Consider the following 24,376-nt stretch of genomic DNA (forward strand, 5'->3'; position numbering starts at 1 on the left):
GTAGCAGGTTAAGACTGGAGGTTTGATGTCTGATATTCTGTATTGAATCACAGCTCTTTTACTTACAAGCTGGGTGACCTTGAATAAGTCACTTCACCTCGCTGAACCTCAGTATTCCTGGGCATACATTGATGATAACCATGCCTACTTCTTTGGATAGTTGAGAAGATTAAATAAAATAATGAGTCTGGTACTCTTTGGGCTTCCCAGGTGGCACTAATGGTAAAGAACCCACCTGCCAGTGCAAGAGATGTAAAAGAGACACAGGTTCGATCACTGGGTCGGAAGATCCCCTGGATTAGGAAAAGGCAACCCACTCCAGTATTCTTGCCTGGAGACTCCCATGGACAGAGGAGTCTGGCAGGCTACAGTCCATGGGGTCACACAGAGTCAGACATGACTGAAGCGACATAACATGCACTCTTTGGAAATGGTTCCCCAAGATGTAGCTCATAAGACTTAGGGAAGCTGTTATAATTTAGATTCATGAGCCTCATTAACAGATATTCTGAACCAGAGGCTAGGGATGGTTATTCCTGGGTGGTTTTGTATAAATGGTTCCTTAGGATATGCTTGGAAGAACATTGCCCTATATTTGTATTTTGCTGAAATTTTTCTAGTATTTCAACAGCCTGAATTATGCAGTGCCCAGGCATCCTGGATTCTGCCTTTGCTCTAAGACCCATTTTAGATGTCTCCTCTTCCATAGTCCCCTCCCAATTTCCCCAGGCTTGATGGCATTTCTCTTTCTGCTGGCCGCTCACACATTTTTTTTTTCTCTCCTTCACTATAGCACCTTCTATTAATAGACTGATATTACAAACTAAATGTTATCTTCTAGAACCATGAGATAAATAGATATAAACTATGCACTAGATATACTAGATATAAACTATTCACTATATATTACTTTCATGGTAGTGCAGATAACCTGTTCTATCAATATAGAGATAGGTAGTATATTTTGTGGGCTTCCCTGGTAGCTCAGATGGTAAAGAATCTGCCTGCAATGCAGGAGACCCAGCTTTGATCCCTGGGTCAGGAAGGTCCACTGGAGAAGGAAATGGCAACTCCCTCCAGTATTCTTGCCTGGAGAATCCCATGAACAGAGGCACCTAGTGGGCTACAGTCCATACGGTGACAAAGAGTTGGACAAGACTAAAATAACAGCATGCCTGTGCTCTGTGCCAGGAGTTGTGCTAGCTACCAGGGTTACAACAGTGAAAAGGACTGACAGGACTTTTAGACACAGAGCCTAGAATCTATTTGTCTCTCCTTCTCTAGACTAAAAACTCCTTGACTCCCAACTCCCACAGTAATCCAGTCACCACTGAATAGAATGATATCAAGATTTTTGAAGCTCACAGATGAAAGCAGAGGCCACCCTCATCACATCTGTGTGATCCAACTTGTGCCTGTGGCTGATGGTCAAACACTGTCTTCTTGAAATTAAGTCTGTGGATTTTCATCTTTTAGCAGTCAAGCCATTATCCACTCGCCTGTGTTTGTGCATTTGTCACATTTGCAGCAGCTGGTCTAACACCATTGGGGTTTTGCCATTTTTTCATCTCTTCTAGCTAATTTCCTCAGGATTTGATTGCTTTTTTGAAAATTCAGGTTCCAAAAGAGGAAGAATTATAGATACCACAATGATTTCACAACATGCAGACTTCTGTTCACCCATTCATCCATTTAACAAGAATTTATTTCACGCCTACCTATGCTATAGACACTGTATTGGCTTAAGCCTCACCCCTACAGGTGCTCAGTTAACATTGGTGGAATTGGTATTTTGCTGGCAAATACGCTCCATCTCTGGCTCTGGGAGCTTTTCCTCTCTTTAGTAGGCAGCGGATGTGTAAGCATTGTTGATCCAGTGGTTTCTGTCCTGGGGATGCTGCATTGACCAGCTCTGATGCAGAGCCATCAAACACATTAGCGCTCCATTATCTTCAGTGCACCAGGACGTGTTGTGCAAGACCAAAACACTGATGTGCCAAAACAGAAAGAAAGGAATACAGATTTTTTACATTTGCAATGAAACTCCCATCAATCACATCACCAAGACTCAGAGCAACTGAACTAATATCTGAGCTGTAAGATTGCACTGTCTTTGACTTTCCTGTCAATCGGAAATGTTTGTGCATGGCAATTCACCATCTGAGACAAACACTGAAAGACAAGGGGGTAGGAATATAAACAAGGACACAGAAACATCCTGTCAATGTGCCCAGAGTGTGCTAATTACATTGAAGGCTGTCTCAGGTACCAGATATATATTGGGTCCATATCCATTCTTCATCCTGTTTGGAATGTTTCCCAGCCAGTTAACACTCTCCAAGAATGAAAGAGGCATGGTATTACTGATGACGTCATCAACAATGTGATCATTATCATTGTCACCAAAGCAAACACTCATGTGGGTCTACCATGTGCCTCAAAGACAGTATGTATATATTCTAATTCCTCACTACCACTCTATAGAAGAGGTACTACTTACCATTCCCATGTTGTAGATAAAGAAACTGAGACACAAAGATGATAAGTAACTATCCCAAGTAAGTGACAGGGCTGGGATTGGAGCCCAGTTCTTGGAGACCTAAGGTAGGTGAACTGTCAGTTGTATCATTTGCTCTCCAGAAAAATCACAAGCTGATAGATTCAAGGGTGATTGGCTTTAAGTCAGTTGAATTGGTGAGACTAAAGCTGGGGACCTCAGCCTGAACCAAACTGGTGGTCAGATCCTCTCTTGATGTTTAGCTCTATGGCTGCTGAAGGAATACTGAACTGACTCATAGGTTAGCATTCCTGTAAGTTCTGAGAACAAGGCAACATTTCTGTGAACAAAACATAGTCTATGCCCTCAAGAAGCTCATAATCTGGCAGTGAGGAGAGGGGATGGGAACAGACTCTGGGAGGGGTTCTGTCTGTGTCCTCCACAAGGACTAGAGAAGGAGCCCTAAACCTATTCTTGGAAGGATTAGTAACAGTTCTATTTTTTGGGTAATCTTACTCGGAGAATAGGTTATCCAACCTCTCTTCCTGCCAGTAGTGCATTTATTAATTGCTTCTCTTTATAAAGCAGTTGGGGAAAGGCTTAGAACTCCAAACAGAAATCCATCAGTTCAGCAATTTTTTTTTTCAATGAACTCCTTTATTTTCTACTCAAGGTACCATTAAGAAATAATAAGATATTACCCCCCTGGTTTCGTAAATCCCTGCTGTCTAGTCTCTCTCCTTAAATAATTTTAAGGGTCTAACTGAAATGAAAGCACCTCTAGCTCCCTTCTCTTGCCTTGGTCTTAGGATAATATGACAGAACAAGATTTGTCCAGATCAAACTCCTTGACTACAACCTGGTCACTACTGTACTACTTCCCTAAAGGGATGATTGGCAGTGATGACACCTAATTACAATTTCTTATTTATATTTGGCATGGAGATCAGGCTCCATATATACCATGAGAGAAATAACTAGCAAGCACACAGGAAAGTTTTATGACTTAAAGCAAGATGAATTTAAAGACTCATGATTTTGTTTCTTCCCTTGTTGTAACTCCTAGAAATTATCTCATGGGCATGAAATGGCCCGAGCCTTGTGGTGCTATGAGCCCCAAGTGACAACTTGTCCAGCTCTGTATCTTCAAGGGAAGGAAGCAATGGCACATAGAAAATGCCCAGGGGTTCTTCATCAGCTGAAACAGGACTGTCCAAATGTCTCCTAACACAAATTGTAGGAGAACAAGACATCAAAGCAGAGACCTGAAGGATGAGTAGGAGTTCTCTAGGAAGAGAGAAGGAATGTAAATGTCCCATATAGAGACAATGTATCTGTAAAAACAGAGAGAAAGAGGAGTTAGCCAAGTGTTTGCTAATGTGTGTCAATGACTAGAAGGTAAAATCCAAGAAAGAGAGTGTAAGGAAGTGAGTGGGGTTAGTGGGGGTAGGCAGGGCCCTGCATTTGGAGAAATGGCTTTGTAATAAAAATTTTGATAATGTTAAGAGTTGCAGAGTGGAGATGGGTTTGAAGAGGAAAGGTTTCTGCTTTAGGGAAATATTTTGAAGAAGTTGTTCCTATGTGTTCAAATTCCCATTTTGTGGTCAGTTGATGATGGATACCTCATGTCAAAGAGAGTCCTATTTCAGATATTCTAGTTATTGCAATACATCCTAATATTTCCACATGATGCAATTTTACCTACAACATCAAGTCTTATAACTTGTCAATGCCATTTCTATTTTCCTCCTCTTCAGCATTTAAAGTCATGCATTTACATGTGTTTCTTTTGGGTCCAATAACTTTCCAGGCACTCCCTCCTTCATGTTTGTCCTCTGGGAGAGACATTTCCTGAGAAGAATCTTTGGGTTGGAGTAGATGTGTAAGGGTTACCATTAAGAGCATATATGCCATTAAGAGAACATATGAATCCTGCTCTCAAACCAGCATTTCTACACTCAAATGCTAGAGCATGTGGGTCACTTCCTTCATTGAGCTTAGACAAACAGAGAGAGCCTTTCCTCTGGCCCTCACCCAAGTTCCCCCTTAAGTTCCAAAGTGGTGGGGGGATGCCCCTGCCCAAGAGGGAGGAGATAGTATATTGTCTCCAATGTCATTGAAAGGAGAAAGAGGTTGAAAAAGAGAGACTTTGAGAGTCACTCTGGCAGGTTTTGTCCAGTGAAACCATTGCCCCAATCACACATCCTTGACTTGGTCAATCCAGATCAATCACGTTAACCCTCCCCCACCTTTGGTGATCAGATGAGGGAAGGGAAATCTATGAGTATAGTGAGTATGATTAAACAAATATACCTCTATTTGGGGTCTTTCTCTAATTAATTAATATTTCTTACCAACCAAGAATATTGGAGAAGGAAATGGCAACCCACTCCAGTATTCTTGCCTGGAGAATCCCAGGGACGGCGGAGCCATATTACATTCATCATATTCTTGCTGAGGAAAAAGAACGAGTGCAGTAAGTTGTGTCTGGGGAGAAATGATAGAAGCCCTGTTCCTCAGGCTCTGGTGCGTTTGGTAGAGCATGGGCTTATCCCTCCACTGGTCTTTGAGTGACAACATTTTGGTGTCTTCAAGAGGAAATTCCTGTGGGCTGAGCCCTTGGGGGAGGGATTTTCACATTAAGCAAGGGTTTTTATCAGATTCTACAGAAGTGAAGAAAGCCAACAACAACACCAATTTCAATTTCAGGGCATAATGGATTAAAGTTATTTCTAGAAGGAGATGGGCAGGAGTTACATATTATAAGGAGGTGATCATGGAAAGTCACACACATGTGGACTTTATATCAATTAATTTCACTGCATAACAAACCACCTCAAAGGTCCATGCTTCAAACAATAAACATTTATTATTGTTTACTGGTCTGTAGGTCAGCTGGGCAGCTCTACTGATTTAGAATGAGATGGGCTGATCTCAGGACTGGGTTTACTCATGAACCTGTGATCAGATTGTGGTTGGTTGGAGGTTTGCTAGTCTAGGATGACCTCACTCACATATCTAGAAGTTAGCTCGTTGCCAGGTGGGGTGATAGGTAGTGAATGAGCCTGGTGTCTTTCATAATCCTGTAGAGTAACCCGAACTTGTTACAATAGAGAGAGTGAAAGTGTTTAATATCTCTTGAGCCCTAAGCTCGGAACCAGACACACTCACTTCTGTTGCATTCAGTTAAACAAAGCAATTCACAAGACCAGCCCACATCAAGGATTGGGGAGACTCTGCCTCTTGATAAGAGGAGCTGCAGAGTCACATTGCACAAAGCATGGATACAGGAAGAAGTGAAGAATGTAGATGATTTTGCAATTGATCTACCACTGAACAAAAGGTTTTGAATGATGTAGAAGCTGTGAAGTGCTTTTAATAAACTATGTAGCTAACCTCATAGTCAGCTGACCTCAGATCTATCACATTTCCAAAGGTTACAAGAGATTTTTTTCATCTCGGAATGCAGACTACAAGAGATGGGCACCTTCTCCCTCCCCATCCTCTCTTATCTCCCCAGCGCTGTGATGATGCCCATGCCCTGCCCCGGACACCTTTAATCCTTGTATAGCCATGTTTGATGGAGTCAACGTGATGAAGTCAACCAGATGGAAGGGGGATGCTGAGATGTGCATGAGACAGCAGAGGAACAAACCCAGACTCTTGCTTCACTCCCTGACTCTGCCAGCTGCTCTAGCCATTTCCAGATGGATGAATCAAGAGTCTTTCCAGAGAGTTAGCTCAGGCCTGCCATTGCTACGCAGGCATTTAATATGGGAAAATTTTAATCACGTTTGTTTCCCGTGTTTTGTCCTAACAACAAATCATTTTTAATGGGAGGCTAGGGGGTAGGAAAAAAAAGATGTAGCAAATCTTGGCTGACAGTTTTATCACCAGTCTCAGATCTCTGGTCCCAGGTCTGAATTTGCCACCAACTGCAAATCATCCTGAGTGAGTGAGACGTATAGGAAATGGGAAGAGGGGCCAATGTAAGGTTCTCCAGGAGGGCCCTGTGTTGCTCCCTGCCTCCCAGTTGTCCACCAGCCCCTAATAAGAATTTGCAGACATCTGCTGTATTCCAGGTGTTTTCATGTTTGCTCTCCCCTTTCGGCATATATGGAAACTGACACTTGAGGCGCCTGGTGACTTGTCAAGAGTTCACCTAGCTACTGAGTTGTGGAGAAGGGGCTTAAATCCAGGGGCTTACTCAAGAGACTGTGTTCTTCACTGTGGCACCATGCTGCCTCTCTTTATCAATCACAAAACATTTAACATTTCTTGATAGTTTCTCTTGAGAAACCTGTATGCAGGTCAGGAAGCAACAGTTAGAACTGGACATGGAACAACAGACTGGTTCCAAATAGGAAAAGGAGTACGTCAAGGCTGTATATTGTCACCCTGCTTATTTAACTTATATCCAGAGTACATCATGAGAAACGCTGGGCTGGAGGAAGCACAAGCTGGAATCAAGATTGCCAGGAGAAATATCAATAACCTCAGATATGCAGATGACATATCTTATGTGGTGTCTTATGCAGACACCACCCTTATGGCAGAAAGTGAAGAGGAACTAAAGACTCTCTTGATGAAAGTGAAAGAGGAGAGTGAAAAAGTTGGCTTAAAGCTCAACATTCAGAAAACTAAGATCATGGCATCCAGCCCCATCTCTTCATGGCAGATAAATGGGGAAACATTGGAAACAGTGGCTGACTTTATTTTGCGGGCTCCAAAATCACTGCAGATGGTGATTGCAGCCATGAAATTAAAAGACACCTACTCCTTGGAAGGAAAGTTATAACCAACCTAGACAGCATATTAAAAAGCAGAGACATTACTTTGTCAACAAAGGTCCATCTAGTCAAGGCTATGGTTTTTCCAGTAGTGACATATGCATGTGAGAGTTGCACTATAAAGAAAGCTGAGCGCCAAAGAATTGATGCTTTTGAACTGTGGTGTTGGAGAAGACTCTTGAGAGTCCCTTGGACTGCAAGGAGATCCAACCAGTCCATCCTAAGGGAAATCAGTCCTGGGTGTTCATTGGAACGACTGATGTTGAAGCTGAAACTCCAATATTTTGGCCACCTAATGTGAAGAGCTGACTTACTGGAAAAGACCGTGATGTTGGGAAAGATTGAAGGCAGGAGGAGAAGGGGACAACAGAGGATTAGATGATTGGATGGCATCACCAACTCAATGGACATGGGTTTGGGTGCACTCCGGGAGTTGGTGATGGACAGGGAGGCCTGGCATGCTGCGGTTCATGGGGTCACAAAGAGTCGGACGCGACTGAGTGACTGAACTGAACTGATAGTTATAATTTCTAAGATTTGAGAGATCCAAAATTGATTTCTCTTTCAGAAGTCTCTTTTCCTTAAGTATGCTTTCATACATAGACTAATCTCAACATGGATAAATATGCCATGCAGCGTTCCATGTGTGATCCTGGAAGAGCCAAGGCTGACAACATGTCCAAGTTTCCTCTATGGTAACATGCACACATGGTCGATGATCTTCCATGTATCAGGCAGAGCACTATGAACCCTTGCTCTAACTGAGACCTCTCTTGGATCACCTGAAGTGTGTTAGTCTTTGTGGTAGAAACACCATTGTTTTTAGGACTTCAAAGGAGACCTGATTTTACAAGATGGAATCTTGGTGGTGGATCATGTAACCTTTTATTTTATTTTAAAAAATTAGGCTTATCTTTTTAATTACACGAGTAATACATGACCACATCTGGAGTATTTCAAGAAGTTTTGAGATATATCATTTCATGCAAAAGTACTTCGGTATATTTCCATCAGATGCGGACTTTTGAAGAAACATATTCACCATCATATGGCTTATTGCATCTTTAGTTTATTCATCTGTGAAATGGCATGAAAAAAAAACCCAGAAAGTTCATTAAAGGGTAATAAATGAGAAATTTCAAAGATTTAAGTGAAGAGCCAGGAAATATGACTGTGAAAATCGAACTGTAGGAGAGTTTCAAGCAGAAGGCAGATGGTCAACAGCAGCGAATGTTACTGAAAGGTCAAGTAGAATGAAGGCTGAAAAGTGACCATTGAACCTAGCATTGAGAGGTCCTCGGGGCTCTCGAGAGTATTTCAGTGGAACTGTGTGAATGGGAAACTAAATGGTGAAGGAAGCAAGGTGTGAGGAAGTAGAGTGTATGGCTTGTGTTTTCTAGAAGTTTGAACAGAAGCTTAGGGGAAGCTTCTACTCTTGAGGGTAAGCCAGGATTGAATGAAAGTGCTCTTAGAAGAAGCATGCCTTTCTTGTTGTGAGGGAGGATCTAGTTAAGAAGTGAATTAGAACATATAAGACAGAAGGGAAAATTGTTGCAACAAGGTCTCAATGAAGTTGGAAGATTCGGTGTCAATAGCATAAGGGAAGGAGTTGACTTTAGAGAGAAGGAAGAGTTCTTCAGTCTTCATAAACATGTATTTATTGAGCCTGGTCCATGTGCCCCTATCCAAGGTCCTGGAGGATGTAATGAGAAACAAGGCCTGGCCATCCTTTCAATGTTTTCACAGTCTACTAGTTGCTTCAAGCCAACTAAGCAGGCTGTTATTGTATGGTGATACATAGTCTCAAACTCAGGTCTTTAGAGAAGGTCAGAGAAGACTTCCGAAAGAAACGCTCTGAGCTGAGACTTGAGGGGCCTATGGAAAGAGTGTTCTTGCAGAAGGAACAATGTGTGTGAAGATCTGGAGGTCAAAGCAAAGGTGGTCTACCTTTTACCCTCAGGAGGAACAGATATAAGTAAGGATGGGTAAAGATGTAAGTAAGTTTGAAGCAGAAGCCAAGTTGCTAAAGTGCAGGTTGAGTGGCCTGTTTTCTTGGAGAACAGGAGGCTGGGAGAATTAATGGAGGTGATAGAGATATTTTGAGTAAGGACTGTGAGACTGGAGATGAGTCAATTTATTGTGTATTTGAAGGGAAGGCATTGACTTCCACCCTGTAGAAAATGTGTCTGCTTCTCACTTTCACTGCCATCAGTGAGTCCAAATTGTCCTCACCTTCCCACTGGACCACAGAAATAGCCTGCACATCAGTCTCTGCCCATCCATTCCTTCTTCCTCCATTATGTTCTTTATGCAGCATCCTCTTAAGTAGACTACATAGCTTCCCTGCTTAAAACCCTCTGATAGCTTCCCCTTGCACTTAGGGGGAAAAAAGATGTAGACCCTTTGCCACATTCTGCAAAGTCCTGTGTGGTTTCTCTCTACAATCTCTAGACTCATCTTGAGCCTCTTCCTCTCTGGTCCAGCCACTCTGCCTTCTTTCAACCCTTCCTCAGATTTGCTATGCTTCCTCTTGCTCCTAGCCTTTGCATATAAACTGTCCTGTGGCTGGGTCACTCTTGTGTCTGTACCATCTCCCAAACTCTGTCCTTACCCCCACCCCCAGTTACTCTTTGGACTTTAGCTCAATCTTTACCATCTCCAGGAAGCTCTCCCTGATCTTACAGGATAGGTCACATCTTCTTTATTTTTTTTTTCACATCTCCTTCTTGACAGCATTCAGAGCATTATAAACCTCTTTATTGTGAGCACTTCATACAGGAGCAGTTTTACATTTAATTGCCTGATTATTTGACTGACATCCCTCTCAACCATTACTGTAGCTCCCTCAGAGCAGAAACGGTATCTGTTTTTCCCCTTTACAGTTACGACCCCACGACCCAGCATAGGGTCAGACACACAGTAGGTACTCAATGAATACTTTACAAATGAAGACATGAATACATGAATGTTAATTAGCATTCCTTGAAAAACCATTGCACCCTTAGCAAATCCTCATTGAGCTGTTGATTGAATCCAGTTTCATCTGAGCATGAGCAACCTTTTCCTCCCAAACATGTCCATATGATGATTTTCATCTCTTTGTACAAATATATCAACTCCCCGCAGCCCATGCACATATGTTGTGTGTACAACCCCCACCCTCGTAAACACATCGTTTAGACAAGAGATGGCAGACACGCTCTCATCAAATCCATGCCTGCGACCAGGAGGTGAAGCAGTCCTCATTGCTTTAGCACACATGTTTATTGATGATGCAGATTAAACTTTAATCATATTGCACCGTTTCAATTTCCAATTGAAATTGAAAGTCTGAGCCACGTATGGGTTTTTATTACCTTCCACTTACACTGCTGATGGAAGCGATCGGAGGGGAGCCATCTTCTCGGGCCTCAGGTGGGGCGGCTGGGCCATAAATCAAATTAATACTGCAATGTAGTGGAGGTGGTAATGCACAATATGAGATGAGAAGGGTTAGGAGCAATTTAGTGAGTGTGGGCTCATCATCAGGATGGGATGGTGTGTGAGGTATAGGGGCTCCAAAGTGGAGAGAGGGGCTTCTGCCTCCAGTTTTCTGCCTGGCATATGCCAATGGCTGGCATCTTTATAAACAAAGGAAAATGCTATTCGATCATGCTTTCAAAAACAACTATGACAGCAAGTTCCTCCTGAAGAACAGTATGGCTTTTCCACGTGAGTGTTTTAACTTGTGAATCCCCAAAGACAGCAGACACTGCTAAAAGGGATGACAATTGGTGTTTATCTCACATTAGATCGGAAGGCATTTTTGCAAATGTATTTAGTATTATTGCAATAACACCTGTTGCTAAAAATGTGGATATCAGTATTCACACAAATGCAAAACATCAATATCTGTGATTTTTGGCTGAGCTTTTATTCTCTGCTAAAAATAACCATCTATTTGGGTAGAGGGAAGTTGTCTTAGGTATCATGCTAGTAGTGGACCATAAAATAGAAGTTAATCAAGCCTTCATGCCCCAGTGGGAGAATAATAATAGCAACAAGTCGCATTTATTGAGTGCTTACTCTATGCGAGTCTCTGTGCTGGGCATTTACCTAGTTTGCATAGCAACCATTTGAAGTGTGCCATTAATACTGAATGGGTATGAAGCACTCATTCACTGCATGGCACAGAGGAAGCACCCAATTATATTAGCACTTTGTTGTTGTTCCATTGTACACTTGAAGAAATGAAGGTCTGGAGAGATGGAATGACTTGGCCAAGGTCACAGAGCTAGGAAGTGGCCCAACTGTGATTTCACATCCAGATGTCTGACTTTAGTGCCTGGATCTTTAACCACTAGTCACTGCTGCCTCCTCATCCAGAAGCCTCCCTCAGAAGAACAGATCTGTAAATAAACCCACCTGTGTTTTGGGGTGGGATGGGGTGCAAGGTTGAGTCTATAACTGGGAAATTCAATGTGGATGAATCAGTTGAAGAATTCTAAGGTTCATGAGAAATTGGAGAGTTGGCTGGATCGGTGACCTAATTATTCTTTCTAAGGTGTCCGCTTCATGGTAGCTTTGGGGATGCAAAAATGAAAAAACAAAGCCTTGTCCTCAGATATCTTAATCTATAGGGCAGTCCACTGTTTCATGTGGGTTTTGCCCAGTGTCTCAGCCGCTCCACTAGTTTGCTCAAATCCCTTTCCCAATATGAGAACTTACACGAGGATGAGGACGCAGCCTGGCTAATGGCCATAAGCACTTTCCTTATATGGCTTCATTCTTGCTCAGCTCCATCAAAATCACAGTTGGGGATGCTGCCTGTGTTCCATCTTGCACACTTTCAAGACCCTGGCTTTTTTCCTTCACCTAAGACAAATGCTCAGCATCTCAGCACTGGAAAATCTCCATGCCACTGGCAGGTAGAGGGAGGAAAGGAAGAGGGAAAATCTAAGCTAAACCATCTAAAACTCCAGCAGGATAGCTGAAGATAATAGCACCATTGGCCTTGTGTTATAAGATCATGGTTCCCACTGCATGCTGGGTGCTTTACTGGTTGCACCAGGTGTAACATCACAGCTCTTCCAGGGAGGTGGGACAATCCCAATCCCCATGTTATGGAAGAAGAAACAGGCTCGGAGAGATTAAGACACTTGCCCAGAATCATTGGGCACCAATACACATGTCCCATCCCAAAGTGCATGCTCTTTCAACTAATGCAACTTGCCTCCCATTTTTCTTATTAATTTTAATCTTTTACCTTTTGGAATAAGTTATATCTGCAAATGTTACAAAAGCCAAAGGTGCATCAGTGATTAGTGGAAAATTTCCTTCCCTACCTCTATCTCCTGGTCCCAGTCTGACAGTGAACATCCATCAGAGAGGAAGAGGTGAGAGGTCTGCAGAGTGTCTTCCAGGAGTTTCCAGGTCAACCATGAAGCCAGAAAAAGCACCACAGAGGCAAATTTACTGGACAAGGCAGATCAGTGTGACAAGGTGACAAGTGCCTTCCAAGCTGGATACAAATGCTTTGGGAGAACAGCCAGTGTATTTCCAGATATTGGGGAGAGACGATCATGGATGCCTGCATGGATGAGGTAGTGTTTGACCTGTCACTGAGGTGTGAGGAGTGTATACAAGACTAGAGAGGAATATTTGAAAGAAAAATGTCATTGGTCATGCATTTTCTGCCCCAGGGTCTTCTCAGAGGCTGGTCCCCAGTTCCTGGAGCACATTTCCTTCCCCTTCAACCTGACCAATTTCTATTTACTTTCTTCTAGTCCCAGTTGGGATGTCCTATCCTTAAGGAAACATACTTAGACAACCCTCTTATCTGGATTTTATGGGCTTTCTTGGCACATGGTACACTTTCAATTATTTGAGTAATTCCCTGACTGATGTCTGTTCTTCTTCTCTAGACTATAAGGGACTGTGTCCACCTTTAGATACTGCTGTCCCTCTAAGCACACAGTTGAGACTCAGTTAATAAAACCTGAGTTGGAGCCTCACTCTGGTGCTCACTAGCTGAATGACACTGGGCAGTTGACTTGAATTTTCATTGTTGCATTTTATGAAAATGATAATAGCAAACACTTTTATATCACTTTCTATATATGCCAGGCCTCAATCTAAATGCTTATGCATGTAGTAACTCACCTAATACACATAACAACCTTATGAGATAGGCACTACTGTCTCCATTTTACTCATGAGGATACTGAGACCCCTATAAGGAAGCCAGCCTTCTAAGATAGTCTCCAATGATCCCCTACTCCTAGAATCCATGCCTTTGTGTTATCTCCTTCTCTTAAGAGTAGGCTGGACCAGTGACTTGCTTTTAATCAGTGGGATATGGCAAAGATGATAGGATGTCACTTCCCTGATTAGGTTACAGAAGTTGGTGACTTATATTTGCTAGAAGACCATTTTATTTGCCTTCTCAACTTGCAGGCTTTGATGAAGCAAGCTTCCATGTAGGAACTGAGGCCAACAGTCCAACAACACTCAAGGAATTGAATCCTGATAGGTTTGAATGAATGTGGAAGCAGATACTCCCCTTGACTAAAGCCCTGGCTGACACCTTGATTATCTTCTGTGAGAGACCCTGAATAAGAGGACCCAGCTAGGCCATGCCTCAAACTGTGAGATCATAAATGAGGGGTGTTTTAAGCTACTAGATTGTGGGGTTGTTACACAGAAATCAATGACTAATACATCCAGGAAGCTTAAGTCATTTGCCCAAGTTTACACATCTAGTGCACAGAGAACTTGGATTTAAACTCAAGGAGTCAGATTGTGGAGTTCATGCTCTGAGCACCATACTCTACTGCCTTATTGGAATGCAGAGACACTTCTTATACCTACTTGAAAAGTTTTCATACAAATTAAAGGATATCATGAATGGAAAATGCTTAACAGAGCACATGACACCTAGTAACGGCTTAATAAATGTCAGCTCTAGTGATCATTACTTTTCTTGTTATTTGACACCTTCAAGACATGAGCAAGGAAAAGAATCAGTCCCATAAACATGAAGGCTGAAAAGATGCTCACAGTCGTCTTCAAGAGAGTAGCTTTTTGCCTCCATTAAGAACTACCCAGAGGAAAGTCTTTAATAAAACATTCACGAGCCACCACTGCTGAGGAGGCTGAAATGGCAGCCCCCAGGTGGCCTCCAGCCACAGGCAGATGCACTTGTCTAGTTTTCCCTCTTCCTCTGCAGTGCCTCTACTGAAACCCTAGAGAGCGAGGGGGAAAGGTTTGTCTGAAACTAAGCAGACACTGTAGTTGGGCAGGAATGGATTTGAGAATTCTAAACAACACTCCCAGGATATTGTTTTCCTCAAGTCAGGGTATCATGAACAGAACAGACATGGGCTTTTTAAAGCTGCTTCCCTCCCCATTTTTTTTTAGGGAGTCACAGGGAAGAGGATATTTCTGGAGGCTGTATCCTGGGCAGACGGCCACCATCATTAATTCTGTGCCCTTCAACCCTTCCCAGCGGACAGGATGAGGAATTGCATGGGTTTGTGTAAAGGATGAAGATATCTTGTATTGATACCCATGACTTGGGCGTACATGCATGTTTAGCCGCTCAGTCATATCCAAATCTTTGTGACCCTATGGACTGTAGTCTGTCAGGCTCCTCTGCCCATGGGATTCTCCAGGCAAGAATACTGAAGTGCCATTTCCTCCTCCAGGGGATGTTCCTGACTCAGGGATCAAACCCGTGTCTCCTGCGTCTCCTGAAGTGGCAGGTGGGTTCTTTACTACTGAGCTACCTGGGAAGCGCTATGAGTTGGGCACCATGTTGGAAAACTTTGTCTTTTCCACCTATGTGTCTCCTTACTCCTCATCCAGAACACTTCATTTATGACACTTCTGGTCAGCAAATATGTGGAGGTTTTTCCCCATTAGCAAAAAGTTATTCTCCATGACTGAGAATTTTATGTAAAACATTCAGCTGAGTGCTTTACAGTTTAACTCAATTTTGACAGTCAGCCCAGAGATAGTGTCAGATCCAACAGGGTAAGAGCTCAGTCCCACAAGGCTTTCCCACCTCCCCTTTAGGTGTCAATTGAAAGTAGTAATTCCCCAGGTTACCCACAAATTCTGTCTAACTTGGCCATGAATCAGAAGTTCAGTTTATTTGCTAGAGCATCTCACAGAACTCAGGGAAACACTTATATTTACCAGCTTATTAAAGGATAAAGGATAAAAATGAACAGACAGATGGAGAGATACATAGGGTGAGTCTGGGAGCATCCCAAGCACAGGAAATCCTATCACTGTGAAGTTGGGGTGCATCACCCTCCTAGCATGTGAATGTGTTCACCAACCTGGAAGCTCCCTGAACCCCATCATTTTGAGATTTTCATGGAGGCTTTATCAGGTAGGCATGACCAATCATCGACCTCATTTTCAACCCTTCTCCCTTCTCAAGAGAATGGAGTTCTGGGAGCCGAAAATTCCAGACTCCTAATCACAGCTTGGTCTTTCCAGTGACGAGCTCTCATCCAGAAACCACCCAGAGTCACCTCATTAGAGGAAAACACTCCTACCACCCAAGAAATTACAGGCATTTCAGGAACCCTGTGTCAAAAACTGGAGTCAGAGACCAAATATTAGAACCAGAGATGTTCCTAGTGCTCTTATAACTTAGGAAGTTGCAAGAGTTTCAGGAGCTTTGTGCCAGGAACCCGGGGGCAGAGACCAATACATATACTTCTGTTATCTCACAGGGATCCAGACGAATGGGGGAGGACGTGGGTCTGACTCCAGAGGTCTGCCTTTCATCCGTCTAATCATGGTAGACTCTAATGATAGAAAAGTTATAACACTGTTCACAACAAAGCCTAACATTCAAACAGAATCAGGATGCATCCTTCTCAAGGGCAGAAAAATATGGAATAGATTCTGACTCCTTCTCTATCTGCCCCACCAAGAATCGGCATAAAGCAGACTTGTCTATGTTTACACAATGGTCTTTATTAGCATTTCTCAGTTAATTTTTTAGTGTATCTATCATCTCTGAATCTTACATTTTTGTCTTGCTTGATAGAGGCTGAGTTTTCTTTTTGGTGTGTATATATGCCCTAAATAATTTATGATTCCTGATATACAACTATTGGCCTTTAGGGAAACACAAACACATTTGCTATCTTATGAAGATCCAAGAAATTCAGAACATTTGAGGATACCAATGGCTGGTCTGTTAGTAGCGTACCTTGAAATGTCAAAACTTATATCCAAAGAAGTCAATGCCTGAATTCTTCCTTTATTTGTTATTGCTTCTACTTTTTCAGTATAGAGTGTGGGTTGTTATGGTGATGGGCAGCTGGCATATTGAGAGACTCTTCGAGAAAATATATTATCTATGTGAAACGATCCATTTCTAAGTCAGGATGCGGCTGGTGTATAATCTCCTCTTATGGCCCAATCAGTCAGCCACCATAAGGCTGAGAAAGTGCCTAAACGTTACTTAACTCCCATAGATTTGCCATCTTTAAAGCTCTTGGGACTCTTGTAGGTAACAGCCATGAGAGGGGAAGGCTCCTTCAAGCACACAGGCATTTAGTAGGGGTTGGCAAACTATGGTCCCCAGGCCAAACCCAGCCTGCTGCTTTGTTGTAAATAAAGCTTTATTGGCACACAACTGTGCCCCTTTATTTACATAGTATCTAAAATTGCTTTTGTGCTATAACAGCAGAATTAAGTAGTCATGACAGATACTAAAAATGATCTGCATAACCTAAAATATTTACTGTCTAGCTCCTTAAGTAAAAGTTTGCCAACCCCTGACATGGTTGTGGCTATGGGAGAACCAGGGTCCTTTGTAATAGAAGTCTAGAAAGATGATGAATTCAGGAGACCTGAGCTAAATCTTATCTCCTTGACTGACTAGCTGGGTGAACTTGAATACACCCATGCCCCTATCTTGGTCTATCTCCTCATTTGTAAAATGCAGACAACTCTGTCCACAGGCTGGCATCCTCCTCCAGGGCAAGAGCCATGATTCTCTGGCCTTTCTTCTTTCCTGTATTTACTCCTGGAAGAATGCTGGTGATATGTGTTGCAGGAGTTGAGCAAATGTTTGCTGAATGAATGTGTCAGACATTATTATCTTGCACAGTTGTCATAAGGCTCAAATGGGATAATAGTGCACACAGTGAGAAATAAAATATGCTCCAGGCACCAGAAGCTATTTTAGACGGATCCATCTCTGGTTTGGAAGCTTGAGCCAGAGAAAATTGGCATTGGTTCACGTACTCTTCTCCTCAGACTTTGTGGCCTGGCTTTGCTTTGTTTCATTTGGGTTCTTTTGGTTGCGAGAAACAAGACTCCTTCTAGTTGCCTCCAAAACAGCAATGTATTATTACGGCAACTGTGAACTGTAATTCAATCTGGAAAGCTGTCAGGACCTGTGACTTCTTTAGGTACTAGTGTCTCTTGTTCTCTCTCTCTCTCTCGTCCTCTTTCTTGCTCTCTCCAGTTATTTGTTCAGTTCTCCTTCCTCTCTGTTGGCTAATTTCCTCTCACTCTTCATCTTTTCTGCTCAGGTAGAATTTTGGTTTATTAGTGGCTTGTCTTTCATATCTCAAGGTACCTTTTCATCCTCAGCCCCTATGACATCTCAGTTCCCAGATTTACAGTTTTCAGTACCTCAGAGCCATCTGATTGGTCAAATGCATCTTTTCATCCCAGGTCACACAGGTCATAAGTCCTTGGCCATGTTTGGACCCATCATTCCTAGGTCACGTAGCCCACATGTGTCCCAGTTAACTGATAGGAGGAGGAGGTTGCTGAAACAGTGAGGCCCATGGGGTAGATGATTCTCCTTGAATGAGTTTCTGGAGACAAGCATTGAATGGCATCCCTAATGTGACTCTCTCTTTGCTCCTCTTCTTTTCTTTTTACTTAGGATTTTGTATTATTATTTTTTTTTAGCCATGCCATGGGGCATGGAGTATCTTAGTTCTCTGACCAGGGATTGAACTCATATCCCCTGCAGTTGAAACATGGTGTCCTAACCACTGGACTGCAAGGGAATTCCCACTCCTCTCTTCTTTTGTAGTCTCTGTCTAATATTGGGTGCAGTAAAATTATTTAATATTACCTTTGTGACATGTGACTGGTGGCAGTTGAAGGTGGACGACCAACTTCACAGACCTCCAGTTTGTTTACAAACACAGGGACCATTGGAAAGCCATGATATTTTCAGATGTACTGTCCCCACAATGTCTTTGAGGTTTTCCCTCCAAGAAGCCTGTGAGGTTGGACCATTATGTAGAGATAAGGTGGGCACTTCATTGCTGGGCACTCAAATCCTCTGGGAAATGAGGCAGAGAAGCTGGGTTAAAGTTAGATTTATATCAAGAAGACCTTTTGAGTCCTGCTAATCATGCAGACTGGAGTAGGAAATGGCAACCCACTCCAGTATTCTTGCCTGGGAAATTCCATGAACAGAGGAGCCTGGCAGGCTACAGTCCATACAGTTGAAAAGAGTCAGACACAGCTGAGCAACTGAGCACACACTCAAACAGTTGTGAAGAATACCCACCTCCCTACCTGAAGCTAGACTGATGAGGACCTTTAAATTTACTTGAGGTCAAAGTCAAGCAAAATAGGCAAAAATTGGTTTCATTTGGCAGACCTCTCCTGTTGGCTTCTTACCACCCCTAGGACTTGTCCTTTTCATGATTCTACCTGATTTTTCTGTGTTCCTTTCTTTCACTAGATGCTGAATTCATTTGAGTAGAAGTTGACAAATAAATGTGATGAATTACTGTATTATTAGGAGAGAGTTTGGAAGCCCAGATAATGGCTTCCTCTTGCCTCACCTCTTGCTTTCCAATCGCAAAGTATCAGATAGAGATCTCAGGTAATAAGATGTTAAAACAGACACAGGCTAATTTTAGCAGAAAATGAACTTATTAGAAGGATATTGGATCATAGAATCAATGAGAAGGCTGGAGAACCCAGCTCAGAAAAGGAAAGGGATACTCTGACACCTGAGTGGTGTGAAGTGGACAGCATTCTTGAAAAGATGTCCCTCTGGAAGAGGTGATGGCAAAGGTCCTGTACTCAAGATTCAAAGTCACAGCAGGAAAGGACTGATCTGCCACACTTGAATCATACATTCTTGGGTGGGAAATAAAGTGCCTTAACTGTTGCCATAATTAAGACTGTACACATTGAGTGAGAGGAAATCTCCCACAGGAAATTAAGGAGCTATTACTTAAGCTGGAGGGAATGGATCCTGGGCTCCCAAAAGCCAACAAATGTTCTTTGCTACAAAACAGAGACTATGACAGTAAGGATCTCAAACAAACAAACAAACAAAACAGAGGCAAGGAGAACTCTGTGGGCAAAAGGCTGCCCCATTCAAATCACTTCTTATCAGAATCAGATCGTATTTTTTCATCGAGAGAATTGAGTAGTATTCTTTGCTCCAAAGACAGTTTCTGTTCACTGAAGCCAGACCAGCATGTAATTGGAGCAGATAGGCATCTACAAGCTGTGATTTGATGAGTTCTTGGAAGCCTCTTCTCCCAACACTATCCCCCTAGCCTCTGGCCACTTCTTAATGCCAGGAAGCACCCCATGCATAAGCCATCTCTTTGGATTCAGCATCATGCCTCCAATCTCCCTACTGAAATGGCAAATGTCCCTAGAAAGGGCAGCATCTTGGGTCTTAACATCTGAGACTGAACAAATTTTTCACTCATTTACATTAAATCAATTCAAGACCACAAACACTGAGCATCTATCTGTTGCATTCCAGATGCTATGCTGTATGCCAGCATGTAAAAGTAAACAAGATAGAAGCAGTGCTTAACATGGTCGGAACGGATCGGTAGGAAGGACAGATACATTAATATGCAATGATATTAATATTAGAGTGATGAGAGCTTTGAGAGCAGTGCACCTCTAGGGGAAGAGGGAAGAATAGGCACAGAGCAAAGCGGATAAGGGAAGAAAAGGTAAGTTCTGAGATTTCTTTAGAGGGTGGAGCACAGTCTTCCATGCTCCATCTTCTGCTGAGCCCTCTCCAGTTCACCTGGGCTGTCTTTCACCTTCTCCTCCTATCAGAGCTGAGCATAAGGATCCCCAGCTGAAAGCCTCATACCTGAGACTTGCAGTTAGCACATCTGGCAGATCCATGTATTTGAAGACAAGCAAGAAAACCCTTGGTCTTTCCAGAGACTGCCAATGAGCATGGGGTGAGATGACCAGCTGCTTTACCAAGCTGTTTGCTCTACATCTTGCAGTAGGATACTCGTTTAGTCTGTTTTTTCCTCCCAGATCATTAGTTCTCATTACTTTGACATCTAAACATTTTTGCATGAATATCAGACAACTGAGTTTTGGGGGAAATAGCTTCAAAGGGTGACTCTGTCGAGGTTATGATATATGAATTTAGACATTTTCTTGCCTGGGTGGATAGGTATAGATGTGTATGTTTTAAGGGATCTCTTTTCCCCTTTTTGTATTCCTCCAAGGATGAGGCTAATATGGTTATAATAACAAAATTAGTTCACCACTTACTAACTGTTAATTTAATTTTTAATTGTCCATTAAATCAGGTGCTGGGCTGTTTATATTTTAATTTTAATGTCAGAGAGTTAAATTGCTTTTCAAATGAAGGTTAACAAGGGAAGGCTATTCCTAACTCTGGAAATGAGTGAAATCATGTGGAATCACAAACATGCTGCTATTGTTTGGAGTGTGGACAAAGCATGAAGAATGAGGATAATCATAAGTAGTTATTGAGTCTCGCTGTTTGCTGGTCTCTGTGCTGCGTGTTTTAGATGCATTCTCTCATTGATTCCTTACAGAAATGCTGTGACATAGCATCTGATCTTATCACCATTTTACCTCCAGGAGAACTGAGGCTCAGAGAGGGAAGGATGTGAGCCTGTGGCTCACAACTTGACTAAGCCAGGAATCAGACTGATGTCTCTCTATCTCCAATTCGAGTGCTCTTAATTAAACTATACACCACCTTGTTTGAAGATGTTGCTCTGAAGAAATAATGGGAATAGACATGAGAGTGGGAAGACAGAGTAGTATAATGAGAAGAGTCAGGCATTAGAGGGACAGTAATGGATTCCTGTCCATTACTGGACAGGATTAAGATGAAGAATTAAAATTAAGATGAAGAATTCCTAGGCAAGATGATCTAACAGGTCCCCCTGGGCTGCTGCATCTTCAGATTCCATGACATTTCACCTGCAGCTAAGTGCTGTTAGTAGCTGAGGTTCTCGTGGGCAGAGAAGAGGCTGGGGCTGTGGGCATCCCTGATGCCCAAAATAGAAGACAGAGTGATGCCTGCATTTGGGTCCTTTTTCTGGTTCTGTGCAGAAAAAAAAAAAAGCAGAATAGGACTTCTCATGGCTTAACTGTTTGGCAAACAGTGTTCTGTAGGGGTGTGTGTGGGGGGTGTGTGGGTGTGGGGTGTGTGGGGGTGTCTGTGTGTTGATATTCAGCAGTAAATCTGGAAAATCCAGGGACAAATATTGCAGAAGGGCAAGTGAGAAGAGACAAAGTCACAGCAGTTTCTGAATTTGAGAGAATCTTTTATATCATTAGAAGGAGCAACAGATTAAGCTCTCATTGGCTAACCCCTAACTGGGGATGAAGTGATAATCAGCTGACAAATAGATAGCTCCTCCCTTCTTCCTCTCTTCCTTGCTCACTCTCTTCCTCCCTCCCTTCCTACCTCCTTCAGCCCTCCTTCCTTTTCCCCTAGCTCTCTTCATCCCTCTCTCCCTCTCATCCTCCCTTCCCTCTAATAAATACTTACTAGGAAGTCTCTGATTCTGACACTGCATTAGGTGCTATGGAAACAGTGGTACAAAGAGTGGCTCTGTCTCCACCTGTTGCCAGTTCACAGCCTAGAAGTTTCCAGGGACATGAGCTATGAGAAATGTGTCTTGCATTCAACCTCCACCTTGGGAGGTGGAGCCCTCTCATTCTGAGTGGAGTCAAACTGAAAGAGAAACCATGCCGTTGCTGGAGACATTCAGTCAGTTTCAGTTTTTGCCAAGGTCTGATTCTCCTATGACACCTTAGAAGCATCACTGCATAGAGGTAAGAGTGTGGACTCCAGGGATAACTTCTAGGGTCCAAATCCTGCCTTCTCCACTTCTAGCTTTTAGACCTTGGAATATACGTATTCTCTGTGCCTCAGTTTCTTCATCTGGAAAATAGGGATAATATGAGTTCATATCTCAGAGAATTACTGCCAGCATTAAATCAGAATATTGACATAGCACTTAGGAAAATGTCTCACACATACATAGTAGATGCTGGATAATATTTGTTAAATAGATGAGGCTTCTTTTGCATTTCCCTGCATAACTTATGGACTAAAATCCATGCCCAGACTTCGCTAATTTCCTCTTATGCTTTCTTGTACATGACCCTGGGGCTCTGATAGAAATGTAGTGGGACATCCAAACTGACTTCAGCTGTTCTCTCCTGCATCCTCATGAGCAGCTTCCAGGCACAGCTGGCTCTTACTCTGTATCAGGAGTGACCGAGGACATTTGTTTTGTAGAATTCTTGGAAATATTGCTGGACAGTCAGGTTGCCTGGGTGATGTGCACCATTTCCTTGTATGCTTGATACCTACGGCCCAGATTTTAGTTCTTGGGAATTCAGTGTTTATGCTCTAAACCATTCCCCTAGGGAACAGATCTTACATATGTAGGCTGTACATGTTTGGGAAAATTAACCTTGTAGTAAGACTGCCTGGGTTCCCAGATGTCCCTCTAAGAACATCAGGGAAGGTCCCAGAGCATGATCAGATTAAATAAAGCTAACGTTCTGATCTTGTCCCCCCAGAGCTCTTCCATACCCATCCAAGGGCTTCTGAAAAACAATTGAGTTCTAAAAGGAAACAAGAGGAACAGTCAATGGGGCTTGGTGTGGTCTGGCTAAATTCCCACTGTGATTAAATTTCGTATTTTACACTGGGCTGGGATGATTTCCAGAGACTAGTCTGTGAAAACAGCTAGACTGAGCCAACTCTGTTTTCCTAAATAACTGTGAAATTCAGAGCCCTTTTCTGATTTGGCAGGGGCTCAGAGAGGAAAGGGCTCTTGTTAGTGAAAAAAATACCAGCTTGGAATCCAATACCACCCAGTTTCCCAGATTACTGCAGGAGATGTGCAGAAGGAGATATTGTCCTTAATCAGAATGACATGGTAGAATGAACATGGTTTGGGGGTGGTGAGACACCCTGAGTTTGAGTCCTGGATCTGTTACTTATTAGATGAGTGCCTTTGGGAAAGTCACTAATCTCTTTAATCCTTAGGCTCTTCATCTGTAAAATGGGTGTGCTAGTCAGCTTATGCTGGCTAGTTAGTTATGCTGTAGTAACAAGTAGCCACCCAAATCGTGGTTACTTACAGCAACAAAGGTTAATTTATCACTCATATTATACTTTTGCTGTGGTCATCCCTCAGCTATAGTTTTGTGGCTTTTCTCCATATATATTCTTCATTCTGAGGTCCAAGATGAAGAAGCATCCACTTACTAGCTTGGTTTAGTGCCCAGGGATAAGGAATGAGATAGAGTTGTGCAGTGTCTCTAAAGCTTTTGGCTAGATGTCCCTGATATTCACTTCTGCTCACATTCCGTTTACCATGGGGGCAGGGATGTTATACCCCTCTCACAGAGAGGCAGTGGAAATCATGACAGTAAGCAGGATCATTTGACCCTCTCACAGGCAGGGCTGCAAATAATTTGGAGCCCACCACAAAGAAATCATATTATTCCCTTCTTCATAGGAGAGGCATGGAGCCCAAATAGAATCATACACATGAAAGTTTATAACAGACTATTAAATTCTGTGTACATGCTAATTATTACTGTTTAATGCCAAGTTCTCTATGGGTCTCATAGAGGTTGAATGGAGACATATTTTATACACATCTCGGTTTGGAAATCTGCTGCTGCTGCTATTTAGTCGTTTGAGTCGTTTCCGACCCTATGGACTGCAACTTGCCAGGCTCCTCTGTCCATGGGATTTCTCTAGGCAAGAATACTAGAGTGGGTTGTCATGCCCTCCTCCAGAGGATCTTCCCAACCCAGGGAT

At 42.7% G+C, this 24,376-nt stretch overlaps 1 protein-coding gene across 11 annotated transcripts in view; it reads left to right on the plus strand.

Annotated features, from left to right (window-relative positions):
* SRRM4 (serine/arginine repetitive matrix 4) overlaps positions 1-24,376 on the plus strand; it is a 310,788-nt gene that overhangs the window by 66,956 nt on the left and 219,456 nt on the right. The window contains exons 3-6 of one of the 11 annotated variants that reach the window (XM_081539749.1): positions 12,631-12,869; positions 13,723-13,913; positions 14,686-14,797; positions 14,973-15,029. The exons of the other annotated variants lie outside the window; for them this stretch is intronic. Coding sequence (XP_081395875.1) covers positions 14,782-14,797; positions 14,973-15,029 — 73 coding nt within the window. The 5' untranslated portion in view covers positions 12,631-12,869; positions 13,723-13,913; positions 14,686-14,781. The remainder of the gene's footprint in view (positions 1-12,630; positions 12,870-13,722; positions 13,914-14,685; positions 14,798-14,972; positions 15,030-24,376) is intronic. 11 annotated transcript variants of the gene reach the window in all.

The sequence above is a fragment of the Giraffa tippelskirchi genome, chromosome 11 (assembly GCF_054371585.1).
Source record: "Giraffa tippelskirchi isolate mGirTip1 chromosome 11, T2T-mGirTip1v1.2.pri, whole genome shotgun sequence".
Taxonomy (NCBI): Eukaryota; Metazoa; Chordata; class Mammalia; order Artiodactyla; family Giraffidae; genus Giraffa; species Giraffa tippelskirchi.